The sequence below is a fragment of the Pangasianodon hypophthalmus genome, chromosome 2 (genome assembly GCF_027358585.1).
Source record: "Pangasianodon hypophthalmus isolate fPanHyp1 chromosome 2, fPanHyp1.pri, whole genome shotgun sequence".
Lineage (NCBI taxonomy): Eukaryota > Metazoa > Chordata > Actinopteri > Siluriformes > Pangasiidae > Pangasianodon > Pangasianodon hypophthalmus.
In genome coordinates, this window is record NC_069711.1 from 28805948 (window position 1) to 28833039 (window position 27092).

The 27092-nt window shown below is 38.0% G+C and overlaps 1 protein-coding gene across 3 annotated transcripts in view; it reads left to right on the forward strand.

Moving 5' to 3' along the window:
* prkcaa (protein kinase C, alpha, a) overlaps positions 1-27092 on the forward strand; it is a 172453-nt gene that overhangs the window by 127923 nt on the left and 17438 nt on the right. For all 3 annotated transcript variants that reach the window (XM_053230347.1, XM_026933527.3, XM_053230358.1), the window contains 4 exons: positions 1448-1586; positions 8683-8763; positions 11214-11321; positions 23333-23473. In XM_053230347.1, coding sequence (XP_053086322.1) covers positions 1448-1586; positions 8683-8763; positions 11214-11321; positions 23333-23473 — 469 coding nt within the window. The remainder of the gene's footprint in view (positions 1-1447; positions 1587-8682; positions 8764-11213; positions 11322-23332; positions 23474-27092) is intronic.

The window sequence follows — 27092 nt, forward strand, 5'->3', positions numbered from 1 at the left end:
TAAGGGTTCACCTGAACTCGTGTGATCTGTGTCTCCTGTTTTTACAGCTGTTCTGCTCATTTCAGCTCTCTTTAATTCCCATCTGCTCAGAAGACCTAGGGAAATAGAGCACGCATACACATCCTGTTGCACACAGACATCAGCAAATATATGGCCGTCTGTCTATACATGGCCAGAGAGAGAGAGAGAGAGAGAGATTTATTAAGCCTTTTAGCCAATGCACATTGGATGTCCTCTATGCACTCTGTCGAAAAGTTTTTTTTATTTAATGCATAATTTCATTACTTCTTTTTATAGCAGACGCGTACTCAGTCAAAGCCAGTAAGAGAGTCCAGATATTTAAACTTGAAATTATACAAAAGCTCTCATGAGACAGTAAGATAAGATTGTTGAATGGTCTTTAAGAAATATTAATAAATGACAATCTGACAGGATTTCCGAGAAGAATTTAATCATAACAATTGATTTTAATAAATATAAATGTAATAAGTAATAATAGTCTGCCAGGATTTCTGAGAAGATTCTGTAAGTTATGTTCATAAATTTTCAGTCTTCACTGCTAATGACAGCTAGTTAGCTATCATGAGTCAGTCTTACAGGATTTCTGGGAAGATTTTCAAGTCATATTCATAAATTTTCATAGTTGAACACTGCTAATACTAGCTAGTTGGCTATCATGAGACGGTCTTACAGGATTTCTGAGAAGATTTTCAAGTCATATTCATAAATTTTCATAGTTGAACACTGCTAATACTAGCTAGTTAGCTATCATGAGACCTGTCTTACAGGATTTCTGAGAGGAATTTAACAAATAATAATGTTTCCATAATTTTCACTGCTATTGGTAGCTAGTTCACTATCATGCGACAGTCTGATAGGATTTCTGAGAGGATTTTCAAGTCGTATTCATAAATTTTCTTAATCGTCACTGCTAATGCTAGCTAGTTTGCTATAATGAGACAGTGACAGGATTACTGAGAAGAATTTAAGTCATATTCATAAAATTCCATAACTTTTGCTGTTAATGCTGTCTATTTATCTATAATGAGACAATCTGACTTGATTTCTGAGAGGATTTTCAAGTCATGTTCATAAATTTTCATAGTCATCAGTGCTATGGTAGCTAGTTAGCTAACATGCGACAGTCTGACACCTGGGATTACTAAGAGGGTTTTCAAGTTATTCATACATTTCCATAATCTTTGCAGCTAATGCTAGCTAGTTAACTGGCATGAGATTGTCTGACTGGATTTGAGAACCAGCTAGGTAACATGAGTAGACATTTAATTCATAACACTCTTAATCTTTAGCACTAACATAACGATTATTATTAGGAATAAAACTATAAAACTACAGATGAGCTGAACTGCATCACATCCCGTAACATGAAAAGCTGGGATGTGATATTGCTCTGTGTAAATGACTCTGTATATGTGTGTTCTTTCAGAGACCTGAAGCTAGACAACGTGATGCTGGATGCTGAGGGACACATCAAGATTGCAGACTTCGGCATGTGTAAGGAGAACATATATGATGGAGTAACAACACGCACGTTCTGTGGAACACCCGACTACATTGCCCCTGAGGTGAGAGACTGAGGGGTCGCAACACCTCCTCAGTACTGTGTCTCAAATTATTGCTATGTTCTACATTGTTGTAATCTAACTGGGGATTTTCTAGCGTAATTAAAATGATGTACCTTAATGACGTCCTAATGTAGGGGACAAATTTTGATTTAGAATACTCCAATTTTTCTATATATTCTCAAAAATCTCAAATCTCAAAAATAGTTTAGACACGGAAAGATGGTATGTAGCCTGTAGGGCACCTTCTACTTGTACTGGCCTTTGGTGTATTACAAAAAACACACTGCACTGCACATGACTGAGTGAATGAGTGAGTATGTGAAAGAATGAGTAGGCGTTTGAGTGAGTGAGTGAGTGAGTGAATAGGCAAGTGACGGAGTGTATAAGTGAGTGAATGAGTGATGTGTGTGAGTGATGTGAGTGAGTGAGTAAGGAAGGAGTGAGTGAATGAATTATGAGATTGAGTAAATGATGAGAGTGAGACAGTGAATGAGAGCAAGTGATGAAAATGAGTGAATGAGTAAGCAAGTAAGTAAGTGATGAGAGGAAGTGATGCTGGTGAGTGAATGAGTGAGGACTGAGTGAGTGAATGATGGGAGTGAGTGAGTGAATGAATGAATGAACAAGCAGGTGAGTGAGTGAGTGAGAAATTGAGCAAGTAAGTATGAAAGATAGTGAGGGAATGAGTGAAAGAATGAGTGAGTAAGTGAATGAGCTACCTCTGTTTGTCCAACCTCAGATGCCTCTCAGTGGTGATCTTTATTCACACTGACAGACACACAAGATAAAGACACAAACACACTCAAACTTTGTCTCTACACATATTCTCTCTGACCTGCACACACACAAACACACACACAAGCCTCTGGCATTGTGTTTCAGGTTAATCATAATCAAGTGAACTGAAGGTTATTTGATTTGCTATAGGTATTTATTCACTGTCAGTCTCAGTGAAGGAGATGTGGCCTCTGTGACTGTGGAGGTTAATTTATTCTTGCACATAAGCATGCCTGCATTGTGATATAGAGAAGGGGTTTTATGGGTAAGTTGATAACAGAGGCTCGCAGAGGAGCTGCAGTCCACACCGCCAATATATAGACTCGATCACATTTACATCACAGTGCATGCAAACATACTTCTGATCCTTCATCTCTGAATGATGTTTGTTTCATCATACCCTACTATGTGGCGTGGTTGTTTTTGTCATCAAAGTGATGTACAGAAATCTACATTAAACCACCCCCATACTATCCTAAGTGGTATGATCCAGAACTGTCGCATGTTGTTAGTGTGACAGGACAGAAACACACTTAATTTGCTGCTATGTCTTGCCTTCTAGCCATGTGAGCCATATGGAATCCTGGGTAAGGGAACAAGAAAGAAACGTGAAGGCTGTCATGTTATATTTCTATGTATCTCTGCGTCTGTCTCTCTCTCTCTCTCTCTGTCTGTCTGTCTGTCTGTATCTCTCTCTCACACACACATACACACACACACGCACACACACACACACACACACATCTATGCATACGCAGGTCCTGCAGATTCCATTTTCTCACATGTCTCTAACCGCATTTCAAATTTCCCTTAGGATGCATTTTAAGTGAAAAGTCTAATCCTGACATGGCTTGGTATTGATTTGAGAAGATGTGGTTTCAGCAATTTTCGGCCGTGTTTTCCGCACTATACTACTTTTTTCTCTATCTCTATCTATACTTTTTCCCAGTATACATTATGGTTTCAATGTTAATCCAACGTCCCTAAAGGAAAAAATGTATTTTATTGAGAGTAGAGAGTAGGGAGCTGTATTGTACTTTATTATTATGTTAGAGTTCTTATATTAAAATAATTAAAAATATGCTCTTGGTTTCTGGATATTCACTATATGTATACAGTTTCCCCAAACTGATTATATCCAGATAACAGGGTTTAGTATATTTGCAGTGCTTATGGTCAATGGCTGTTTGTCCCTTCATGTAATTTGTACTATATTTAGTCTACAGTATTTGTATATGTCTAGTTTCTCCTCCAAGGGCATTTAAAACCAGTTATCAAAAAAGTAATCCACTTCGTTCATGTTTTTACACCTGCTACTGTATTTCACATGTGCCTTCTCAATAAATGCTGATGATGTATTATGGATGTGTCAGCAAAGTGGGATGAAATAAATTAGTTTCAACGCACACAAAATCTAGGGAGCACTTCACGAAGTGTAAAACCTAGACTCAACTTGTCTAAATCTACAGTCTGGGCTAGATAGAAATCAGCCCCAACCTTTACTTTATACTATTCTGTGTATTTTTACTTGCAACCATTGGTGGTGCTGTTGTCCAAAACAATCCACTTAAACCGTTTGTTAACAAATAAGCAAATATGGTGACATAGATGCCAAAACTTGAGCTTTATTTTTATATATTTTTCTTTATGAATGGGCTTAGCCCTGGTAGCCCATGTACACCAGCCTGCACTGTCTAGAGTATAATGCAAAGTGTATACTGCTGTTTTTTTTTTTTTTCAGCTTTCTGGGAAGTGTGTCTTAGCCTGGTAACTATGGCAAATATGCTCTTGAGAGATTTTGCAGCTTTGTTATAAGATATCGATTGAAGGCTTGGGTTTGTCAAGCTATTTTTAATACAAGTAGGACCAAATCTAAGGCATGGTATTTTAAGTATTATTTTTCTCTGAGCACTCAAATTTCATTTTCTTAGAATTTTCCCAGATCTGTAGATTTGTCATATTCATGTAGCCCTTTCTGAAGCAAACTCACTCTCTCATTCAAAAAACACCCTTCATCTCTTTCTCTTTCTCTTTGGTTCGCCGTCTCCCGCACACTGCGCACACACATGTCCAGCAGCAACTTGACAGGAAGGTCATTGCGTGTCACATAGAATCATGTCTGATTCAGCGACTAGAGCACCAATTTAACACACTCAGTAAAAGAGCTAACAGTTGTGTATATGCATTGATTTGAAAGGCTGCATCATCATGACTCCCTCAGCCATGACATGGTACATTATTGATCAATATGTTGTCTTCTGAAAAGAAAATGCTGATGTGGGTTCAGAGCATGACCTTGGATGTGTGACACTCCATCTTTATAGCTGTGATACCAGAACTTTCCATTCAGCACATTGAAACATGTCCCATGTGGATGTCATGGGGATTTTCTTCTTTGAGCAGTCATGTTGCTGACAGATGGACAAGACCTGAGGCTGAGCAGAGCATCGATCCTCTTCCACTGAGTCCTTGAAGAACACTCTGCACACGCTATTTGTGTCTATTTGGTCTTCCCCCGTCTTATCCAGTGTACTGTGGCTTTAGGCAAAGGCAACTCAAAACTAGAAAATAGCCCTGGAATGACAGATCTAGAAGGAATGGTGCTTCTAAATATATTTGAATTGTTAATAGAGCATTAGCAATGCCACTTCTGTGGATCCTGAATCCAGAAATACAAAAAATGTGTGTAATTATAAAAATTAATTGCACAAAGACAAAGATGAATTCCAAACCCTTAAACGTATTATAACATTGTATGGTGGAGTAACAGAAGAATAAGAAATATACTGTGGCATTACTTCTACTATAATTATAATAATAAACTATGATAAAAAACTGCATCACTAATACAAACATACACCCCTATGGCCATTCACTGCCCTCAATTAATATTGGCACCCTTCATGAAAATGACCATAATCCTTCTTTTCATTTATCAACCCTAGTCCAGATTGTAGTGGGTCCGGAACACTGTGCACAAGGCAGGAATACACCCTGGATGGGACACCAATCCATTTCAATCCATTTTACACCATACATTTCGTAGTACCAGGATGCTTCAGCTCAAAACCTGGCTGCCTCTTCCTGGAGGTTCAGACTTGAGAATCTTTCAGCAGGATACTGACCCCAAAATATTTTACCAAATCAACTCAAAAATGGTTGAAGGATGAATGAATTTAATATTTTGCAACTGTCATATTAGTCTCCAGATTTAACATCTGTGATCTGACAGATGATTTTAAAAATGATCTGTATAGAGAAATGGTCCAATTGTTGTCCAACATTGATAGACTTTACAGGAAGAGATTCTGCTATTATTCTCCACCAATTATTAATTTAAGTCACCATCAGAATTAATTTATTGGGTGTCAATCATTAAACCTGACTTTTAAGGACAAGAAATGTTCTAGTCAATATCACACAATGCATGTGTTATTCTGTTTATATATAATAATTTTATATAAAAGATTCGGTTTTATGAAATGCCAGTAATTCTAGAGGACACTGTAAACCACACATAATGCACTGTCACTGTCAAGTTTTCCATGCACTCATAAATAATAGATAATATATCTAATAGATAATAAATCTAACTTTCCTTCACACACACACACACACACACACATACACACCATGGTCTTAATTGCAGACAACATATGACACAGCTGTAAGTTCAGAAAAAAAGCCTATTAACACTCTAATCAGCCAGGACTAATTCGCCACATGGACAGTATCAATTATTTCACCTCAGGTAGCACACTAATGCCAATAGCTTCAGAGACATTTCTCTAAGCCTTGTGATTTTATTTTATGGTTGAATACACAGTATATGAAGCAATAAATTGCACCATTCAATTTCTTCTCCATCTTGACTCTGATAGGAACCAGAGAAAGAAGGATGGTGGGGAAAATGAAGCGTCTTGAGTCCCACTGTCTGATAGTCACCACATTGCTATCATTATCATTTGAATAAAGTTAAACTCTGCTGAACTTTATTGCATCACCAACATTTTCTACACCTGATTTAAAAAGAATAACTTCCTGCCAGTGTGAGAACAGAATAACACACTTTCTTCAAGGCATTTGAAGACAGCCACCTGCTACTTACACGTATATATCCACAGAGTAGCTAAACACACTTGAAGGAGAGTACTAACTGTCCTATTCGCTCTGCACAAGCTAACAAATATCTGTGATTGGCTAAATTAAAAATATATACAGTAGCTAGATGCAACTTTATTGTCATTGCACAGTACAAGTACTCAGTGCAGTCATGTGACTGTCAGAAAAATCGTGTGACTGACAGAAAATCTGTATTTAAGCACATTTTTATGATAACACTTTCTTCACAGTTTCTAGCTCTAGTATGTTGGCAAGCTGACTAAATATTCCACATTGTTCATTTCCATTGTTAACCTTGTTAAATCTTGAGGACATTTTAAATTTAAGTATTTTGGCTGGAAGACCCAAAGCATTGCATCATGAAAGCATGACTTGCCTAAAAAGTGTCTAAACCAATGTGACAGACGAGCATCTGCTGAGACCAGTTGGATAATTGCCATAATGGGCTAAAAAAATGGACATTTGCTGTGCTTTCAGAGGTTTACAAAGCTACTCCTTGTGCTCTGGCTGAAAGCCCAGAACATTTAAATAGCAAGCAGGAAAAGCAGACTTTAATGGTGAGGGAAGTTTATGGTGTGTTTTACATAAAACATACAGGACATTATAAAGGATACATAAATCAATAAAAAATATACAAAAGATAGTCATAAAAAGAAGTCACAATGATTAGAAAGGAAAAATGCAACAGAAACAGGACTGTAGCGCAGAGCCTGGGGTTTTAATCAAAGGTTTCAGAGAACAGAAAGCTTTTTTATCCCAGATTTAAAGTCTGGGAACATATTAGATCTTCTTTGATTTGGTTCCATCTGTGGGTAGCGTAGGTGGGGCACCCCAGCATGTTTTAATTCTGGACACTATTAGATGACCAGTCCATGTTGATCTACTGGGATAATGCCCTTTAATGCTTCATGTTGAAGTCTATCCTGTAATGAACTGTGTAGGTATGTAATTACTGTCTGTAGTTTCTGTGATGCACTGCACAATTTGCTATGTCATCCCGCCTATACCCTCTCCAGTAAAAGAAGGTGGGGCATCAGACACACCAAACGCCTTAATGTCACCCAACTAATAATATCCAGCCAGGTGAGAATGTGTGAGCAAAAAGATGAGCTACAGCCTCTAACTGTATGCCTACCAGGTGGCCCCACAAGGTAGTGGTGTGTAATAAACTGGCCAGTAAGTGAACACTCCACCAATGCTACACTCTCAGAAAAAAAGGGTACTTAACTATATCTTTCCTTGTCACTTGAGTGGTCCCCTCAAGGGTACATCTTTTGTACATTTAGCATGTGTCTTATACCTGGAAATGAGCATGTAGTGTATCTGTAAAGTATTACTGTAAAAACTGAGTATAACGGTACAAGAGTGGTCCTTAAGGTCCTGTTAAGTACCTTAAAACATTTTAAAGGTACCATACATTCATATTACCATGCAGGAGACATACACTAATGGTACAAAATATCTACATTTGAGGTAATCTGTCTGTAAAAACAGCAAAATTTGGGTTTCCAAACATCCATATTCCAGAAAAAAATGTTAAAGAGAAACTTAAAGAAAGCAACATATTAGAGAATTTTCTGTTAAAATCATAATGGAGCCTGTCTCTATAACCTGTAGAAACAAAAACAAGCGTAACAGGCATACTCTCCAGGAGAACTGTGTCAGGTTCTCCAAGATGCTTAGAAAAGCTTACCATCCAGTTTCCTTAGTCTGCACAAGAGCATATCTAAGAGTTATCTAAGTGTTTTCATGTCAGAGGTGTAGTTCTTTCCTGTTCAATGCTCTCTATAGTCTATTTTTATACATATATGTTTTATTTGATTATTTTTTAAGTGATCTTTGCTTTACAGAATGCATAAGACCTTTATGCAGAACTGTAAAAGTGTGATTTCATTTGGAGCCTGTTTAATTAAAGTGTACATGATGTGAATGTGTGCTAGAGCAGATGGTGGAATCGAAATAAGAGTCTCTTTGTGCCAACTCTTGGCAGAAGGAGTACTGCTAAACACTAACTAGTAGCATATACAGCAAAGAAGATGAGTGCTATTAACAATCACATGAATATCTGTAATATATGTGTGTGTAATGTAAGGTAATATGATATTTGTCCAGTTTCTAAATAAGTGAATGTGTTAAAAATGAGTGTAGTCTTTCTCACATACAGATTCTGACATTTCTCTTCTCTATGTGTGTGCAGATCATTGCGTACCAGCCATACGGTCGCTCTGTGGATTGGTGGGCTTATGGTGTGCTGCTCTACGAGATGCTGGCTGGACAGGTGAGGCAAAATTTCCATACCATCATCATCACAAAGAGCTGATGAACCAGTCAGCGGCTTGCATTCACTATAGTCATGTTCATGATGGTGGAAGAAGTGTTTGATGGAGGTTTATTACCAGACTCCATTTTATAACAGACTCTTACTTATGGTTCATGAAGGGAAAGTTCATTTCAAATCTCTCACTTTATATTCTTGCACTTGATGTGTGCTGTATGTCTGTGGTTGGAGGGTAATAATATCTCAAATCAAATACTAACATTTTAAATTACACAGAAAAGATAGATCGCTGCATGGTACCTCACATAATTGAGTCGCACTAGAACCACATCCACAAGAATAATTGCCAATTATAAAGCCACTGTCAACTTGTTTTCGTAATTAACTTCAATATTATCTGTGATGTCTGTGGTGAACAAAAAGCTTAATTTCTTTTTTGTCATAATTCCTTTTTAGTTGAACAAGGCTATTTAAGGTATAAGTGGCTATTTTACGTGTAGTTGATGTTGGGCAGGACTATTTTGGGTGTAGGTGATGTTGTGCAGGGCTATTTTTAGTGTTGGTGACATTGGACAGGTCTTTTTTAGATGTAGGTGATGTTGGGCAGGGCTATTTTGGGTGTGGGTGATGTTGGGCAGGGCTTATTGGGTGTAGGTGACATTGGACAGGGCTTATTGGGTGTTAAGTGATGTTGAGCTGGGCTATTTTGGGTGTAGGTTATGTTGAGCTGGGCTAGTTTAGCTGTGGGTGATGTTGGGCAGGGCTATTTTAGGTGTGGGTGATGTTGGGCTGGGCTATTTTGGGTGTGGGTGATGTTGGGCAGGGCTATTTTGGGTGTGGGTGATGTTGGGCTGGGCTATTTTGGGTGTGGGTGATGTTGGGCAGGGCTATTTTGGGTGTGGGTGATGTTGGGCAGGGCTATTTTAGGTGTAGGTGACGTTGGGCAGGGCTATATTGGGTGTAGGTGATGTTGGGCAGGGCTATATTAGGTGTAGGTGACATTGGGCAGGGCTTATTGGGTGTAGGTTATGTTGAGCTGGGCTATTTTGGGTGTAGGTGGCATTGGGCAGGGCTATATTGGGTGTAGGTGATGTTGGGCAGGGCTATATTGGGTGTAGGTGACATTGGGCAGGGCTTATTGGGTGTAGGTTATGTTGAGCTGGGCTATATTGGGTGTAGGTGACATTGGGCAGGGCTTATTGGGTGTAGGTTATGTTGAGCTGGGCTATTTTGGGTGTAGGTGATGCTGGGCAGGGCTATTTTAAAACAAATGGGCTCAGTAGACTGAGATGTTGTGAGAATCCTCAGCAGTTGCATATGTCTACTGCTGTTTTCTGGGGTTTTGTTTTGGTTTTTTTTTTGACTCTATTGTTTTGTCTTCTTTTTACTGTTACTACTTTAAGACTGGTTGATCAAAAAAATCCAAACTGGTGACTGAAGCGAATGAAAGTCAACATTACGATGTTATGACTGCAAAAGTGAAAAGTTTTGCTCTCAAAATGCATCCATATCTATCATATGTATTTGTTAAAACAGTGTCAGTTAGATGACAGTCATAGCTAGATTGTGCTAAGCAATCAGATTTTGTTGTATTAATACAGAGGAACACTCCATGCATTATAGTGTTGAAAGAATTTTGCTGAAGGTCTTTGAGTATGAACTAGCTCAGTAGTTAACGCAGTGACTACTGATCAGATGGCTGTGGGATAAAATTCCAAAACTGCCAAAGAACCACACACACACACACACACACACACACACACACACACACACACATCTCCTATCTTTAGAAACAGCTCTGTAATCTCTATCGAGTGTGTCTTTCTCTCCCATTAGCTGTTTTTGGTGCCCATACAATGCTGTATACTTAATCAATAGTTTTTATTGATTTCTCCCATAAATGCTGAGCTAAATCTGGCATGGCTCGTGAGTTTGGGTATTTTTAGAATGAATGCTGCCCTACCTAATAACCTCCACATCACCTTTCATTGTTTGAGACATCAGTGCTCACTCACACCCACACACACACACACGCACACACACACACACACACACAGACCCCTAATGGCTCTCTTTTCAACCACAAAGCCTTTTATTATAGTATCAAGAAAAAGGACAGGGGGAATGTTTACAAGGCAGGCATGTGTGTTTTAACATCTTTTAATGGGATGTTTATTGTCAAAGTTATAATTAGTGATTTAAAGTCATTTTTAAGCAAGTAATATAACATGACCAGGGGTTCTTTTACAGGAAATGAATCAACAAAGGGGTGGTTTGATGGTACCGCCCTGAAGTTGATTATTTTCATGTAACAGCAAGTGTTTTATTCTTCTCATGCAACAGCAGTTTGCAGTTTCTCTTATATCTTATCTTAAAATGGATTTACTTTACTGCACTAGCAGTGAGGCTGTTTTCATTTTAAAAATTGGTTCGTTTTTGTCCCTTTTCAGCCACCATTTGATGGTGAAGATGAGGACGAGCTCTTCCAGTCCATCATGGAGCACAATGTGTCCTACCCTAAAGCCATGTCTAAAGAGGCTGTGTCCATCTGCAAAGGGGTGAGCACAACTACACACATAGACATGTATTTTGCTGTAGTCTTTCTTGAGTGGGTGTTTAAACAGCCACCTGTAATGTTCACCTCACTTTTTTATGTTCAGAGGGAATGTAGACAAGCTAGAAAACCGCAACTGCTAGAGTTTCTTTAGATTTTCGCAAAAGTGCTAACAAATGGTCTGTAGTCAATAGTTACTTACTTACAACTTGACCTACAGTATATGGAAATTAATCATGATAAAATGACCAAGGACTGTATGTAATGTATGCTGTATATAAAAAAAAAATTGGCAGCTCAGCATATATCAGATTCTCTGCATTGAGTTCTTTCTGTGTAGTCAGCAGGACCAGAACTAAACACATACAATATAGATAGATTATTACCCAACTATAGTGATTTAGTTGGGTTTAGTAGAATTACTCACACTCAGCGGTGATAAGACAATAGGAGAATTTTTCTCCATCCACCAAGCCATGTTATTAATCAAAACACTGGATCTCATGTTCTCATAATTTTGATCTTAGTCTGGCAAATCAAAATATGTACAAAGCCAAATAATGCTCATGAACTAGAGAATCGTGGTATTAAATGGTCTTCCACTCAGAAGCTGACCTTGCCATGCTGTCTTTAATAGATACTTAACTACCTGCCTCCCTGCAAGTGTCTATGCAATTAGTAGTGTCAACATCTAATATTTAGAGGAAGCATTTGTGATTTTTGGCCCCTTTGCTACGGTGATATGGGAGCCACCTAAAAACTAGGCTTTTCTGCGTTTTCAGCTAAAGCAGTGATTAGAACAAAATGCAAATAAACTTCAACCAGTGGAAAAAGCCAGTTCACTGAAGGGGAAAGGACGCAGGCCATGAAAGACACACATTTGCTTGTGGTAGCACTTACTTTCGCTTGGCGTCAACTTTATCTAGGTCAAGTTTGACCTGTGTATTCATGAACCTCAGTCGTGGGATCCAATAGAAAACAAGAAGGCGAGTTTTGCCTTGATATTTTCTTGCTAGTGTAATCTCTAAATTCTCCCCAAAATCACACCTGCCAGAATTAACATACTGTGCAACTCAATGGTATCACATGATGACTATGTGTTACCAAAAAAAGTCGGTTGGATCTGAGTCGAGAAAATTTAAATGGGTCGAATGTATAGAAAAATGTCAATGTTTTTATATAAAAAAGATATGCCACCATTTATTGTTTATTAATGTTTATATATGTGTGTATATATATATATATATATATATATATATATATATATACACTATATTACCAAAAGTATTCGGTCACCTGCCTTGACTCACATATGAACTTAAGTGCCATCCCATTCCTAACCCATAGGGTTCAATATGATGTCGGTCCACCTTTTGCAGCTAGTACAGCTTCAACTCTTCTGGGAAGGCTGTCCACAAGGTTTAGGAGTGTGTTTATAGGAATTTTTGACCATTCTTCCAAAAGCGCATTGGTGAGGTCACACACTGATGTTGGTCGAGAAGGCCTGGCTCTCAGTCTCCGCTCTAATTCATCCCAAAGGTGTTCTATCGGGTTCAGGTCAGGACTCTGTGCAGGCCAGTCAAGTTCATCCACACCAGACTCTGTCATCCATGTCTTTATGGACATTGCTTTGTGCACTGGTGCACAGTCATGTTGGAAGAGGAAGGGGCCCACTCCAAACTGTTCCCACAAGGTTGGGAGCATGGAATTGTCCAAAATGTTTTGGTATCCTGAAGCATTCAAAGTTCCTTTCACTGGAACTAAGGGGCCAAGCCGAACTCCTGAAAAACAACCCCACACCATAATTCCTCCTCCACCAAATTTCACACTCGGCACAATGCAGTCCGAAATGTACCGTTCTCCTGGCAACCTCCAAACCCAGACTCGTCCATCAGATTGCCAGATGGAAAAGCGTGATTCATCACTCCAGAGAACGCGTCTCCACTGCTCTAGAGTCCAGTGGCGGCGTGCTTTACACCACTGCATCCGACACTTTGCATTGCACTTGGTGATGTGTGGCTTGGATGCAGCTGCTCGGCCATGGAAACCCATTCCGTGAAGCTCTCTGCGTACTGTACTTGGGCTAATCTGAAGGTCACATGAAGTTTGGAGCTCTGTAGCAATTGACTGTGAAGAAAGTCGACGACCTCTTTGCACTATGCGCTTCAGCATCCGCTGACCCCTCTCCGTCAGTTTACGTGGCCTACCACTTCGTGGCCGAGTTGCTGTTGTTCCCAAACTCTTCCATTTTGTTATGATTAAGCTGACAGTTGACTGTGGAATATTTAGGAGCGAGGAAATTTCACGACTGGATTTGTTGCACAGGTGGCATCCTATGACAGTTCCACGCTGGAATTCACTTAGCTCCTGAGAGCGGCCCATTCTTTCACAAATGTTTGTAAAAACAGTCTGCATGCCTAAGTGCTTGATTTTATACACCTGTGGCCAGGCCAAGTGAATAGGACACCTGATTCTGATCGTTTGGATGGGTGACCGAATACTTTTGGTGATATAGTGTAGATAGATAGATAGATAGATATGTGTGTATGTATGTATTGCATATTTTACGTACATATTTAGAAAGATAAATAATACATGGTTTTATTTATTTGATATTTTTTATATAATTTGTATGTTGAACAACAGTAAATATCTTTCACTACAGTTGCAGACAACTATTATGTTAATTTTGTAATGATTGTATAAAGTAAGTTTATACACTTAGCTGGTTACTTATAAATCCAAATATTTCTGCAGATTGCAGTTAAATATCAGGTCAATCAATACATTTTATCGTTCATGCTGTTAGCATGGAGCCATGCCGTCTATCGACATACGCTAGGATTTTTTTTCTCCGCCTGCTAGGATTTTCTTCTTAGCAATGTTGGCACCTCCGCATTAGTTCCAAGAGCATGTAAGCTGTGAGTTGTCAGGTAAACATTCAGGAGGTGAGTGCTTCAGTATGACAAGCTGAAAGACTCAGAGCCCAGGGGTTAGACTGTCTGAAACCTTGATTCTCTACACATCCTTCAGCACACCCTGCACCCCCCCCCCCCCCCCCCACCCCCCCTCTCTCTGTCTTTCTCCACAGCATAAATCACCATCGTAAAGTGTTTTCATTTTACAAGCACAAATGGCTAAATGTGATTGAATGCATTATTGAATTCTCGAATCTGACTGGTCAGAAGGTTTAATTAACTAAGGTTTGATTAATTTTCTGTAATAGCAGCTCTGACAGTAGTTTCGGCTGCAAGACAAATCACAGGTTTATATTAATGTGCTCCTTGTAATATGTTATAATTTCTGTTATAACAACTTATTCACAAGGACAAAGAAAAATGTATATGAGTTTTTATGGTAAAGTTTTCTATAAGGACATTTAACATCTTTATGTTTATTTAACATCTTTGGAAGGAGCCTCCAATGTCAACACTTTGTAACAGTTAGAGGTAAAGCTGTAACGTTAGGTTTTCCACCACAGGAAAGTCTTCAGGACAGAGGGCTTTTGCTTTGCAGTTTCTAATTTTTTTGGTCTGATAAAATTTAAGAGAGAGAACGATAGTGAGGGAATGACTGTTTATAGCTGTTATAAGTGATGACAAGAACTAATTAATTTTTTTGTCGTAAAGAGTACGACGTTATTTAATAAATGAAAAAGTGTAATTGATGTATAAGAATAAGAGGAATGAACTGCTTCAGGACATGCTGTTATTGGAAAATAATTCACTTTGGGGTGGTAACAGTATCTCCGCTTAACGTCGGGCCACATCACACCACCCCCTCATTGATTATTTTCCTATAACAGCACAACCTGTCATTTTTTATCCCTTACTTCCCTGACGGTTAGTGTTCAGTAAAGCTAGTCAGACAAAGAGGGAGAGCGCTCTCTTTTTTGGACTTTTTTTTTTACTTTGATATTCCCTCTCCCTTCTCCTTTTTCTCCTTTCTCTTTCACTCTGTCACACTCTACTTACCGGGATGTCATAAGGTTCATCTGTATTCATTCATTTCGAACTATTAAGCCTGAGCATGTGGGGGTGGTGGTGCTCATGCTGTATGGCTCTTCTGAGTCCAGCTCCATTAATGGATACATAGTGGCTGTCAGAAGCCTGACCCAGAAAAACACAGCCTCGCGTGAGCTGTTGGAGAAAGTGCAGAAGAACTCGACTCATTGATTTTGCTTCAGATGTGGATTCATATTGATGTTGAGTCTTGTGTATCAGAGCGGTACATGCTGGCCTCTGTTCTGTCCAGAGCATTTTTCAAAACAACTTCAAAAAAAGAGATGTGTTTTCACCTGGAGTTCTCACTGTGCCCCTCGGCACAGAAACACAGTTCATACAAGCTTCTCTTGTGAGATGTGGGTCTATCAGAGGCTCTGATGTATGGGTTTGGGGTTAAAAAAAAAACCAAAAAAAAAACCATGGACTGGACTGACTTCAGAGATGTGAGACTTACTGTCTTGTGTGTGCAGTGTGTACTATCTTGTGTGTATCAACTAATAACTTAGCCAGGCTAGTAACTAATAAATTATCAACTCAATATATATTCAAAGTAAAGCTTAAATCAAGCTTGAAAGTTTAAACTCAACTATAAAATATTTCCACCATCTGAACAAATATGAACACAATTAGGATTCTTTAATTTGTCTCAGTGTTCCCCAGAGGGTTTTCCTTTCAGACCCTTGTATCAAGAAATGTATTTTAAAGGAGTTTTAAAGCTACACTACATCATCTATGTACTCTAAAGGTACAAAAGATATACCCTTTAGGGTACTACGCCAGTGACAAACATTCAAGGGTTCTTTGGATAACTAAAGCTACCTTTCCAAGGGAAACAGGTTCTACTTGGAACCTCTGAAAGGAAAACCTTCTGCTGTAGAGTTTTCCCGGATGGACAAACTGAAGAAACCTTCTAGCATTCGAGATTTAACCTTTTTTTCTGAAAGTGCAGTCCAAAAACATTTTGTGAAAACGCCACCTGAGCCAGACCACCAACAAACAAACACCAAATAAAACCAAACTCTCTAATAATATCAAAATTAGTATTACCCACTTCTAAAAAAGTTATCCAATTTTCAACTTTAAAAAGAATGAATGACAAAATGATTTTCTATAGAAACAACTCGCACAGGAGCTTGTATAGTAGATGTGCCACATAACCGGATTAAAACATTAAACGCTGACATAGTGAATTGTTCTGTGAGGAGACATTTATCAGTTTTGGAAGGAGCCTCAGTGTCAGCACTTTATCATAGTCAGAGGTAAAGCTGTTTCTGACACAAGTCTTAAGGATGGAGGGCTTTGCGGTTTCTCTGTAGCATAATAAGCAGCATTTTTAACTTCAAGAGAGAAAAAAGAGAGGCTGGTGAGGGCACAACTGTTTATGGCTGCTATAAAGTAAGTGCTAGCAGGAACTAACTTGTTTCACAGATGTTTCGCAACATTAAACATAACCAGAAATAGATTTAAAAAAAGGGCAACTTGCTGATCTCTAATAAATAAAATATTGTAATTGTTAGCAGTTTGCTGTAGTATAAGAGGAATAAAGTACTCTAGGACCTTCAGGTCAAAAGCAGCCAGTCTACGAGAAAACCAGCTGTGAAATCAACCATGCTTGACATTTATTTGAGAAACGGAGTCCAACCCAACCTTGTGAAGTTGGTTTAAGATAAGATAAGATAAGATAATCCTTTATTCGTCCCCAATGGGGAAATTTGCATTGTTACAGCAGCAGATATAAAGATATAAAAAAATATGTAAGTATAAAAATATAAAAGAGACACACCAAGAACACACAACAGTATTAAAGAGACACTGCATTATTGCACTGTTCCCATGAGATGGGGGGTTACCAAAGATTTACTTTCCAGTTAGTACCAGTTTATGTTCCAGCACCCATCTCAATCTAATTAAACGTCCACTCATAGCACTTCTTTTATATTAATTTGTTTCAGAGCCATTCTTGGAATTTAATATGCAGCTCTAATAGCATATTTGGGTTTGTCCAGTTAAATTATTACCTGGAGCTGGTAGTCACTTCATTATTTTACTTGGATAAAAATTGAGAGATTTTAAGTGCAAGCAAGGCACTTATCTATTCATTTGGCAGGCACTTTTATCCAAATTGACTTACAAATGAGGCAGAATCCAGAGTTTGAACTTTATAATCACTAGGACACAACTTTAAAAGCAGAGCCGCCACTCCATAATGTTTGTGTGTGTGGCCGGGCAGTGTTTTCCACGACTGTAATACACTGCCCAAAATTAAGCTCTAAACATAGCACAAATAAAACATTTTATAACATTTGAGAAACAGATTGTTTTTTTCTAAAGAGTTGTTATTTAATGGTAGGTCTGATTGTAAAAATGATAGAAGGATATAAGCAGTATTTCAGTTATATTTGAAATACGGTTGTTTTGTAATTTGTATCAAATGGCCTGATCAGCCATTTAATGTTTTTCATATTTTTTTAAAGCTCCTGTTGCTGATGATTAGCTTCTGTTACGTATAAATTCTTTACTATAAACTGTTGATCACAGAGACACTAGCCAATCGTGGGAGTCTGTGAGCTGGTGTATGCAGAAGAGGGTAGATAGCGCTTTCTTCCGAGTGTTGCACTGCATTGTAATGCAGCATGAGCAGCAGTTCGAAAAGATGAGAAGGTTGATGTCACGAGTCTCAGAGGAAGCTGGTGTTAGCCTTCACCCTCCCCAGTTCGTAGCTGATGTATGCTAGGGAAGAACTTGCTGGAGGATGAGAAGTGGCTTGTGACCAAATTTGGGAGAAAAATGGAGGAAAATTAAATAAATAAATAAAAAAAAAAAAGTAAATCAAATAAGAACAAATTTTTAAATTTATTGATTTAAAAAATTTATTTGGCTTAGATTAAGTGGCGCGTAGACCATAAAAGTCTCGGTAAATTAGCTGTTACTATAGAAACAGTAACATTATAATGAGTGCATTAAAACATTTGATTTGACTTGCAGACTCCACATCTGTCAGAGCTGCTGTTATAGAAAATGAATCAACACTTATCTGACTAATAAGATTTGACAATTCAGCAGTGCTGTAGTACTGAATAATCATTTATTATAAGTTAAACATATGCTCATTTTATTAATTTCTGTTCTCACTTTGTTATAATCCGGGTGACATTATATATGGTGTTATACTGCATGCAATGCTCTGAATGGTGCCTGATTAAGGCATTGTGCATGTCTGTGTTTGCTCAGCTGGAGAACTCCATTTTCAGCTCAGCTCTTAAACATGAGGCTCCATGCAGGCTGAGAAAATAACTGTGAATTATCTAAGCTCGGTCTGTCAGGCTGGGTCTAACAGCAGTGACAGACACACAGAGGGAAGAGAGAGAGAGATGAAGATATTTAACTATTACACTGCTCTTACAGCTAGTTGCCAGTTTGTTTATTTGTTACTAGGTCAGTATATGTAAAGAATGAAACATAATGGTGGTGTGCTGTTGTAGGAAAGTAAATAACAAAGGGGTGACGTGAAGCAGAGTAACTGTTACTACCCCGAAGATGAATATTTTTCAGCACATCCCAAAGTGTTTTATTTCTTAGTCCTCTTATACCATGGTGATATGCCAACAATTACAATTTTTAACTTATTAAAGATCAACACATCATTTTTTATCTGTTTATAGTTACATTGAATGTTCTGGAATGTCCATGAAACAAGTTCGTGTTATCAGTTCTAACAGGTATTAACAGTCATTCCTTCACCATATTGTCATGTCAGGAAGTGGTTGAGAAGGTGGATGCAGATTGGAAACAAAGACTATAACCATGAAACAAAACAAAGAAACATTAGATGCACATGGCAAGACTATGAAACCAACATGAGCTAAGTAATATACAACACGCCAACAAACGCTAGACAATGAGACGCACAAAATCCAGAATTTAAATAGTGACACTAATTAGGTGAAACAGGAAACAGGTGGGGGTGATCAGTGAAGCATGTGACTTGGTCATGTGATGTGCTGGGGCTGATGGATAGTGTAGTTCGGCACTACCATGACACTTGAAGACTTTTCCAAGTTGAAAACATAAAAGTTACAGCTTTACTTCTGAGCGTTAGAAAGCGCTGACACTGGAGACTCCTTCCAAAAAAGTTAAATAAACATTACCGAAACAGTTACACACATTTTTTCAAAATACATTTATGTACGGATGCCATGTACATCCATGTGTTAGTTGCTATTATAAAAAACAATAATGTGTTAGAACACGTGTATTAATATAAACCTGTGATTTGCCTTACTATTGAACTACATCTGACCAATCAGAATAGAGAATTCAACAACACTGTGGTATATAAACATATAATTCACTGTGTACCTACTGTGTATAACCACATTATATGTGACTTGCCAGGCTTTTCAGTATTCCTCAAACACTTCTCTGTGTCTCTCTGTTCTCTCAGTCGCTGAGGTTTCGTTCCTTCACACATGAAGAAATTGCAGTCTTCTCAAAGTAATGCAAGCACCGCTGCTTTATAATGAAAAATCAGACATTACACATTGCTCTCACTGAGAGTCCCTATAGTGTATTGTGTGTGTTTGTGTACTCAGACAATGAAATCACTACCCTCTAAGAGCTCTCATCCCTCAGAAACCACACGGCAATATGCTGAGAGGCAAAGCACAGTAATTTAATCTCACGAGGTGTTTTTATGGTTTCATATTGTGGTGCAAGTTCTGTTTCTTTTTTTTCCCTGGGAATTCAGTGCATAAGAACAGCCAGTACGCACTGGAAAATGTGTGTGTGTATACACAACAGAACATTGATAAATCCCACACATTTTAAATTGCTCTGCTCTTTCATGGCCACACAAATAAAGAAAAACCCTCAAATCACCATACATGGTAAACATCTTTCCCTTAAAAGGGTGATTTTTATGGCTATATGTGTGCAAACTGTGTGCAGGAAAACCTGCGAAGGCATAAAGATTCCTCGTTATTGTTGAATTTTCCACTGTTATTTTTAGAAATATAATAATCTGTTGCATTGTGAGCAATATGAATGCATGTAAGATGTGTCATTATTCAGCTCATAGCTGGTTGGGAAATGCCAGACCGTTCCTCAACGTGCCCGTAGCTAAAAACCCTCAAGCAGAAAGGATGGTCAGGAGTAGTTCTAAATATACACACATCCTCACACAGTGGAATAATTTATGTAACATTCTATGCATAAGTATCTTAAGACTGAACAACTTAAAACGGTGCTTAGAACAAATTGAGATTTATGATGTGTATGCACAGCTGAACATAGTACACTTTGATAAATCCTACGCATTCTAAATTGTGCATGGCCACACTCATTTGCATAAAGAGCAACACCCCCAAATTCCCATATATGGTGAACAACTTCCCTTTAAAAAGTCTAGTAGCCTGCTTGCAGTGCTGCTTGTTTTAAACGGCTAAGAAGATGAACTTCACTTCCAGTAAATTAGCGATACTGTTGCATGAAGTTGAGTAAAACAAAAATGGTTTATTTTGTACTTTTATAAATGGTTTGTCTAAGAAATAATATTGAAATATTGAATAGTATTTGGAAATAATGCTTATAGTTAGTTGGGAAATGCCAGACATGTCTCCAATTTCTCATTGAAATGTGGCCATGGAAAAAAACCACAGAATAGAGATCAACAAAAATTGCACTGGGCAAGCAGAATCAACCGATGAAGCAAAGAATTTCCTGCGATTCTTAATAATGTGTTCCTCCCTGCGCAAAGCTGTGTGTGTCAAATCTTCTAGCGAGGCATCATCCCATTCAATCTACAGATTTGGTTTTGAAGACGTATGATTTTTCTTTACATTTCGTCTGTCACCTGTCTGCATCTTGTTGGGACCGAAGTCAATAATCACTCTGTCTGTTATGCTACTGTAACTGACAGTATGCTCCTCATTATCAGTTTACCCCACAATTACACTTTTCTGCCACTAGGGGTTCCTGCATACGCATGATCAGGAGCGTGCGCCAATATATGCACATCCATACTCGTAAGAAGAAATCTCATTCTATGCATAGACTCGTGTATGCACAGTTTACGCACAAAACTATGTCTGCGTACAATTGATAAATGAGACCATGATCTAAAAAAAAAACTGAAAAATTTGCGAAAAAGATTGCATGACGTAATGGTATCTGAAATCTGATTATACACACAGCGATATTTATTATCAGCGAAACCTTATCGTGTTTCTTTTGGCAATACGCCCCCTTCTCTCTCTCTCTCTCTCTCTCTCTCTCTCAATACCTCTCTATGCCAAATATGAAGTTTTGTTGAAAACTTATAAGAAACTTCCCACTGAGTCTAGGTTGATTTATACCGCCCCATACATGCCCACACAGGGCCACACATTGTGCAACATTTCTTTGCTGGGTTCTCCAAAAAAAAAAAAAAAAAATGATTATTATTTTAGATATTAACATTAATATTCATTGGGCCTCATTTATCAGTGTTCTAGTAAAGTTGTGTGTAAATGTTTGCAAAGCCAAACCAAACTAAACATTTCTGCCAGATTTACTGAGGTTTCAGAAACCCTACTGCGTACGTTGAAAAATGACAATAACCTATAAATATAACTCCATAAAAGGCAAAGCTGACACAACTGAAATGATGAGTGAAAGGCAAAAACAGACTTTTCTCAGAGGAAGAAGTGAAAGTTGTTTTGACTCTCATGTCTATGCCAATTAAAATATATAATATTTACAGCTTAACAGCACCTGAAAGGCCAAAATCTGGAGCCAAATTACGGAAAAGTGAATTAGATGTGAATTAAATGAGGTTGAAAAGTAAACACGACATGAAAATGGTGAATATATGACACCAAGCGCATGTTTCATTGTTTTTTTTTTCATTCAGAGAGAAGTGTCTCTGAGATTCTTGCCCAGAAATCCCTCACTCCTTCCCTGATGCAATGTTAGAAAAAATCAGTAGAAGAGAACGTGTGTGCAGGAAGCGAATGGTACACAGCACAATAGGGAGTAAACAGCACATGGCAGCCTGAGACCTGATCAGTCACTAAATGCTGTCTATAATAAAGTGTTGCACAGCATTAAAGGAAGATGCCATGGCAAACGGAACTGACTTACACACGCCTGAGCCCGTCCTCCTTTTAGTTAATGCCATTAATATGAAATGACTGGGTTTCACAATGGTTTCGTTAAATTTCTGTGTGCAATTGAAATACACAAGCTATTTATACTTGACAGCATAATCTGTATCTAAAAGTCAAGCAACTCATCGTGATTTATATGATTTGAAGCTGATCAGTTAGAGGGTTACATTAGTTAGTCTTCTTATGCATAAATTTGCACACACTCAGGAGCATGAGCAGGATATGAACGTTTTACTAAAATTATGGGATTTTCGTGGATACCAAATTTCTTGTGTAAATGCTCGTATGAACGATTTAAAGATAAATCCATTCCTATCCAGCTTGATAATTGAGGCCCATTGTGTGTGTTTCTTGCTCTTAAATGAATGTTCTCAAAAATCTTCTCTGAAAATCATCCAGTCATTATAATGAAATGTCGCTTAAAGAAACCCATTTTGACTCTCAGATGCAGCTTAATAGTAGATTCCAGTAGCGTGTCTAACAAATTTCTGGAATATAACAAACTGAAAAACTGAAGTAAATGTAATAAAATATTAGTTAAAGTTCCACAGGGCTTCTGGTTCAGGAGCTGAATAAAGTTTTGTTCTGCAAATTTCTAGTTATATAAATTTATCTATAATTATATATATAATCTATAAATCTATAATTTTTTTTGGTGAAAAATAAAAAGTCCAGTGTTTTCAGTGTTTCCGTGGCATAGTAGTAGGGTACACTAAAAAACCCTTCTGTTCTAGACCACACCCATTTCCATCCCACTAAATGATTAAGAAGGAAATATGGTGATGGTTATAATGCTGATATTAGTAATATATGATGATGATAATATATAAAGATGATGATGGTTATGGTCCTGTCCTGTATCGCAGCTGATGACAAAGCACCCTTCCAAGCGTCTAGGCTGTGGTTCAGAAGGCGAGCGGGACGTGCGTGAGCATGCATTCTTCCGCCGTATCGACTGGGATAGACTGGAGAACAGAGAAATTCAGCCTCCATTCAAGCCTAAAGTGGTGAGTGGAACAAACACACACATCAGCACACATGTAGATGTGCACATATGCTGAGTTACTACTTTATTACTGTAGGAACTAGTGTAGGTTAGGACACACACACATACACACACACACACACACACACACACTCTCTCTCTCTCTCTAAAATTCTCTCTTTCTCTCTATCACATACTGTACATGCATGTCAAACGCTGTCATACCTACACACACAGTCATGCACATTCACATACACGGAAACACACACACACCTTCACACACCACACATGCATGCACAAACACTGTCATGCATACACCAACTCATACACAGTCATGCACATTCACACACACTGAAACACACACACACATACACAGTCATGCACATTCACACGCACACATACGAACACAACATATGCATGTGCAAACACTGTCATGCATACACACGCGTGCACACACACACACACACACACACACTTGTAAATGTGTGGCAGACCTCCATTTACAACCTTTCCCAAAACTGTTAGAGATTCCAAATATTCTGAATTGGAATATCTGTGCCATGTATTGTCTCAGATACAAATCTATATTTAATCTGCTTACAGAGTGATTCAGTGAAAAATCTAATTTGCAGCAGCTCTGACAGCAGTTCCAGCTGCAAGCTCGGTCTAATACTTTATTGTTTCTATAGTAACAAGTAACACAGGGATGTATTGCAGATGCTCGACAAAAACAGATTTTTTTAAGTGTTATGTGAGGAAACATTTATTTAACTTTTTTGGAAGGAGTCTCCAGCGTCAGTGCTTTGTAAGAGTCTGAGTTAAAGCTGTAACTAAGTTTTCTAAAACTGGGAAGGCTGGCCCGATGAACATTTATAGATGTTATATCATAAGAACTAACTTGATTTGCAGATGTTCCGCAACATTAAATGCAACTATGAATGGAGTAACTGTATTCTTAAGTAAATATTTGTTAATTGTTAGTGTTAGGAAATTGCAGTTGTATTGCACAGTGTTGTTGTTTATTTTACTATAACAGCATGTCCAGTTGTGTTTTATTTCTTACCATTTTAGCAAAAAGAAATTATTTCAAGGATGTTACATAGCGACAAAGTAAAATATTTTAAATATTTCCAAAAAAATGCAAGTGTGTGTGTGTGTGTTCCTGGCAGCAGTTTGTCATGGGTATGTGGTCAGTTTTTGTCAGTCCATAAGCATCTGCCTCAGTGATAAATGCAGCAATCAAAGAAAAAGCCAGTCATGCCAAAATGAGGTCAAGTGTGAGTTATGGGTCTTAGTGACCTGATTTCCCATAAAGCCACAGTACAGGGCTCACTTTAGTCTGGAACATCAGCACAACTATTGCCTGGAGTTTACCATACATATTTTTTTTTCTACTGAATACACTGAGTGACCCAAATGATGCACACAGACGCCATCGTCATCATTTCCAGACGTCTGCTGTAATATACTCATGCTTGGCAGATGACCAATTTCCAACAACATTGTGCTGATGCTAGCACCTGAACTTCTGCCTAGTCTCAAACCTACATACATTTGACTCTACTTTGCATATACAGTGCGTTCCAGAAATATTTACCCCCACCCCCACTCCCCTTAAACTTCCTTACTGGTACTGTGATGTTACAACAAGCTCTTTCCAATTATTTATACATGTTCCTATAGCCTTACAGTATTTTATAGCCATGTGTGTTTATGTGTTAATATCACATAATACTGTACTAACTAGTATGTTTGCATGTAACATACGAATACTATTTAGCATATATTGTATATATACTAGAGATGTGAGTGGGATTGTTTCTTTTTAAGAATCAGAATCACTTTATTGTGAGTTGTGCTCACAGGAATTGGTTTTGGTTTGGTGAAAGTGTGCAAAGTACATCAAAACATAAAGGACTGCAAACAATGAACCACAGAGTAAAGACCGCCCGTGCAGTAATGCCAACAATAGACACCGGACAGGACATTTGACAATAGACAGTGCAGTAATACTAGAATTAGAGAGTGACATGTTTGTATGTGCAACACTGCAATCTGCAAAAGGTTTTGAGGTAGTTGGGTGGGAGTTGCTAATGGCTGGAGCAGATAAGTATCCAGAAGATGCTTTGTTGGTAGCGTGTGGTTCGGGAGGTGATGGAACCAGGAAACTGATTTAATTGAGAGCACACATGTGGCTGAAAAATGGCCTACCTTTAATGGCAGTGGCTTTTTGCTCTTGATACGATGTCAAGGAAAAATCCAAGGAACTCCGCCAAGTCCAACCCTAACCCTAACCCTAACCCTAACCCTTGTGAACCTTGAAACAAGTAATTATTTCTGTTGTTTTAACCACAACCATTTTACACAGTTTTTAAACATTGTGTATCTATTACACCATAGCTCTCAGTTCAGCAGTTAGTCTAAGTCCCTATTCTCACCTAAAATATAGATACATTGACAAAATTCAACTAAATACTCAATTAAAAGAGGAAACATCCAGCAATATCCAAAGTGTGCTCAAGTGGAAGTCAAAAATTGTACTCACGTGAAAGTCAAAAGTGTACTCAAGTACTTAAATTGAGTATTTAATTCAGACTAACTGCTGAACTGATAAAAGGTAAATTAAATTTAGTGTATGTCATGTGTTTATGTGAAATCTAACTTTTATTACTTATCTAAAACTGTTAGAAGATGTTCATTTTAAAGCAAATATGCCATTTTGCACCGAAAACATCACTCAATCTTTGTAAGGTTGCAGGTCATATTCATGACTAACACTAAGTATTTTGATAGTGGATTAATCACAAGTAAAATATCATGCAAATACCAATATTTACCATTAGCTAGAATTTGACTTGCTGCCTAGCTAATTATGTAGGAAACAGTGCTAGTCTGACCAGACATTAGCAAAGAAAACAGGCTAACATAGTTACATAGAGCCAGTTAATGTTATGAAATTAGCTAAACTTGCCTCATCATGCTTTGTAAAATTAGATGAAGTTCTTGCTTTGTAGGGAGGTGAATGAGACACTTTATTTTATACGAGTCTTTGCTTACTTTGGCATGTTGAACGATTTTACTGAGGTAGGGCCAGGGGCTCTCATCCTAGAGTTCAACACTACAGTCTACAAATAGGTACTAAAACTTGTGAGAGTACATACTGGAGACATGAGACAACCTGTGCCACACAGCTGACCGGAGGAATTTACTGATGCCAATCAGTATTTATTTATTTATTTATTTATTTATTTAGATCTTTCATGGTTTGCATAAAATCAAGAAGAGTTCATTTCAAGTTGCTGCTCAATGAAGCAAACTAGTATAGAAAATTAATGATCTCCTGTCAATTTCTAGTGTGAATGCTGGGTAACAGATATCTTACTCTGAGGAAAGGTTTGTGGGTTCAGCTGTGTGTTGAAGCAGAGAGAGTTGGACCGAACCCAGATCTATTTCACCTTGATACGACCTCATTTTATTTTTGTCTCTCAGAGGGATTGTAGTTTGGAGGGCATGAATAATTGATTTATATTATTGGGCTTTATAATAAATATAAATTGGGTGGTTATCAGGGACTCAAGACACACACACACACATACACACACAAGCACACACTATATATACATATACACACACACATATAT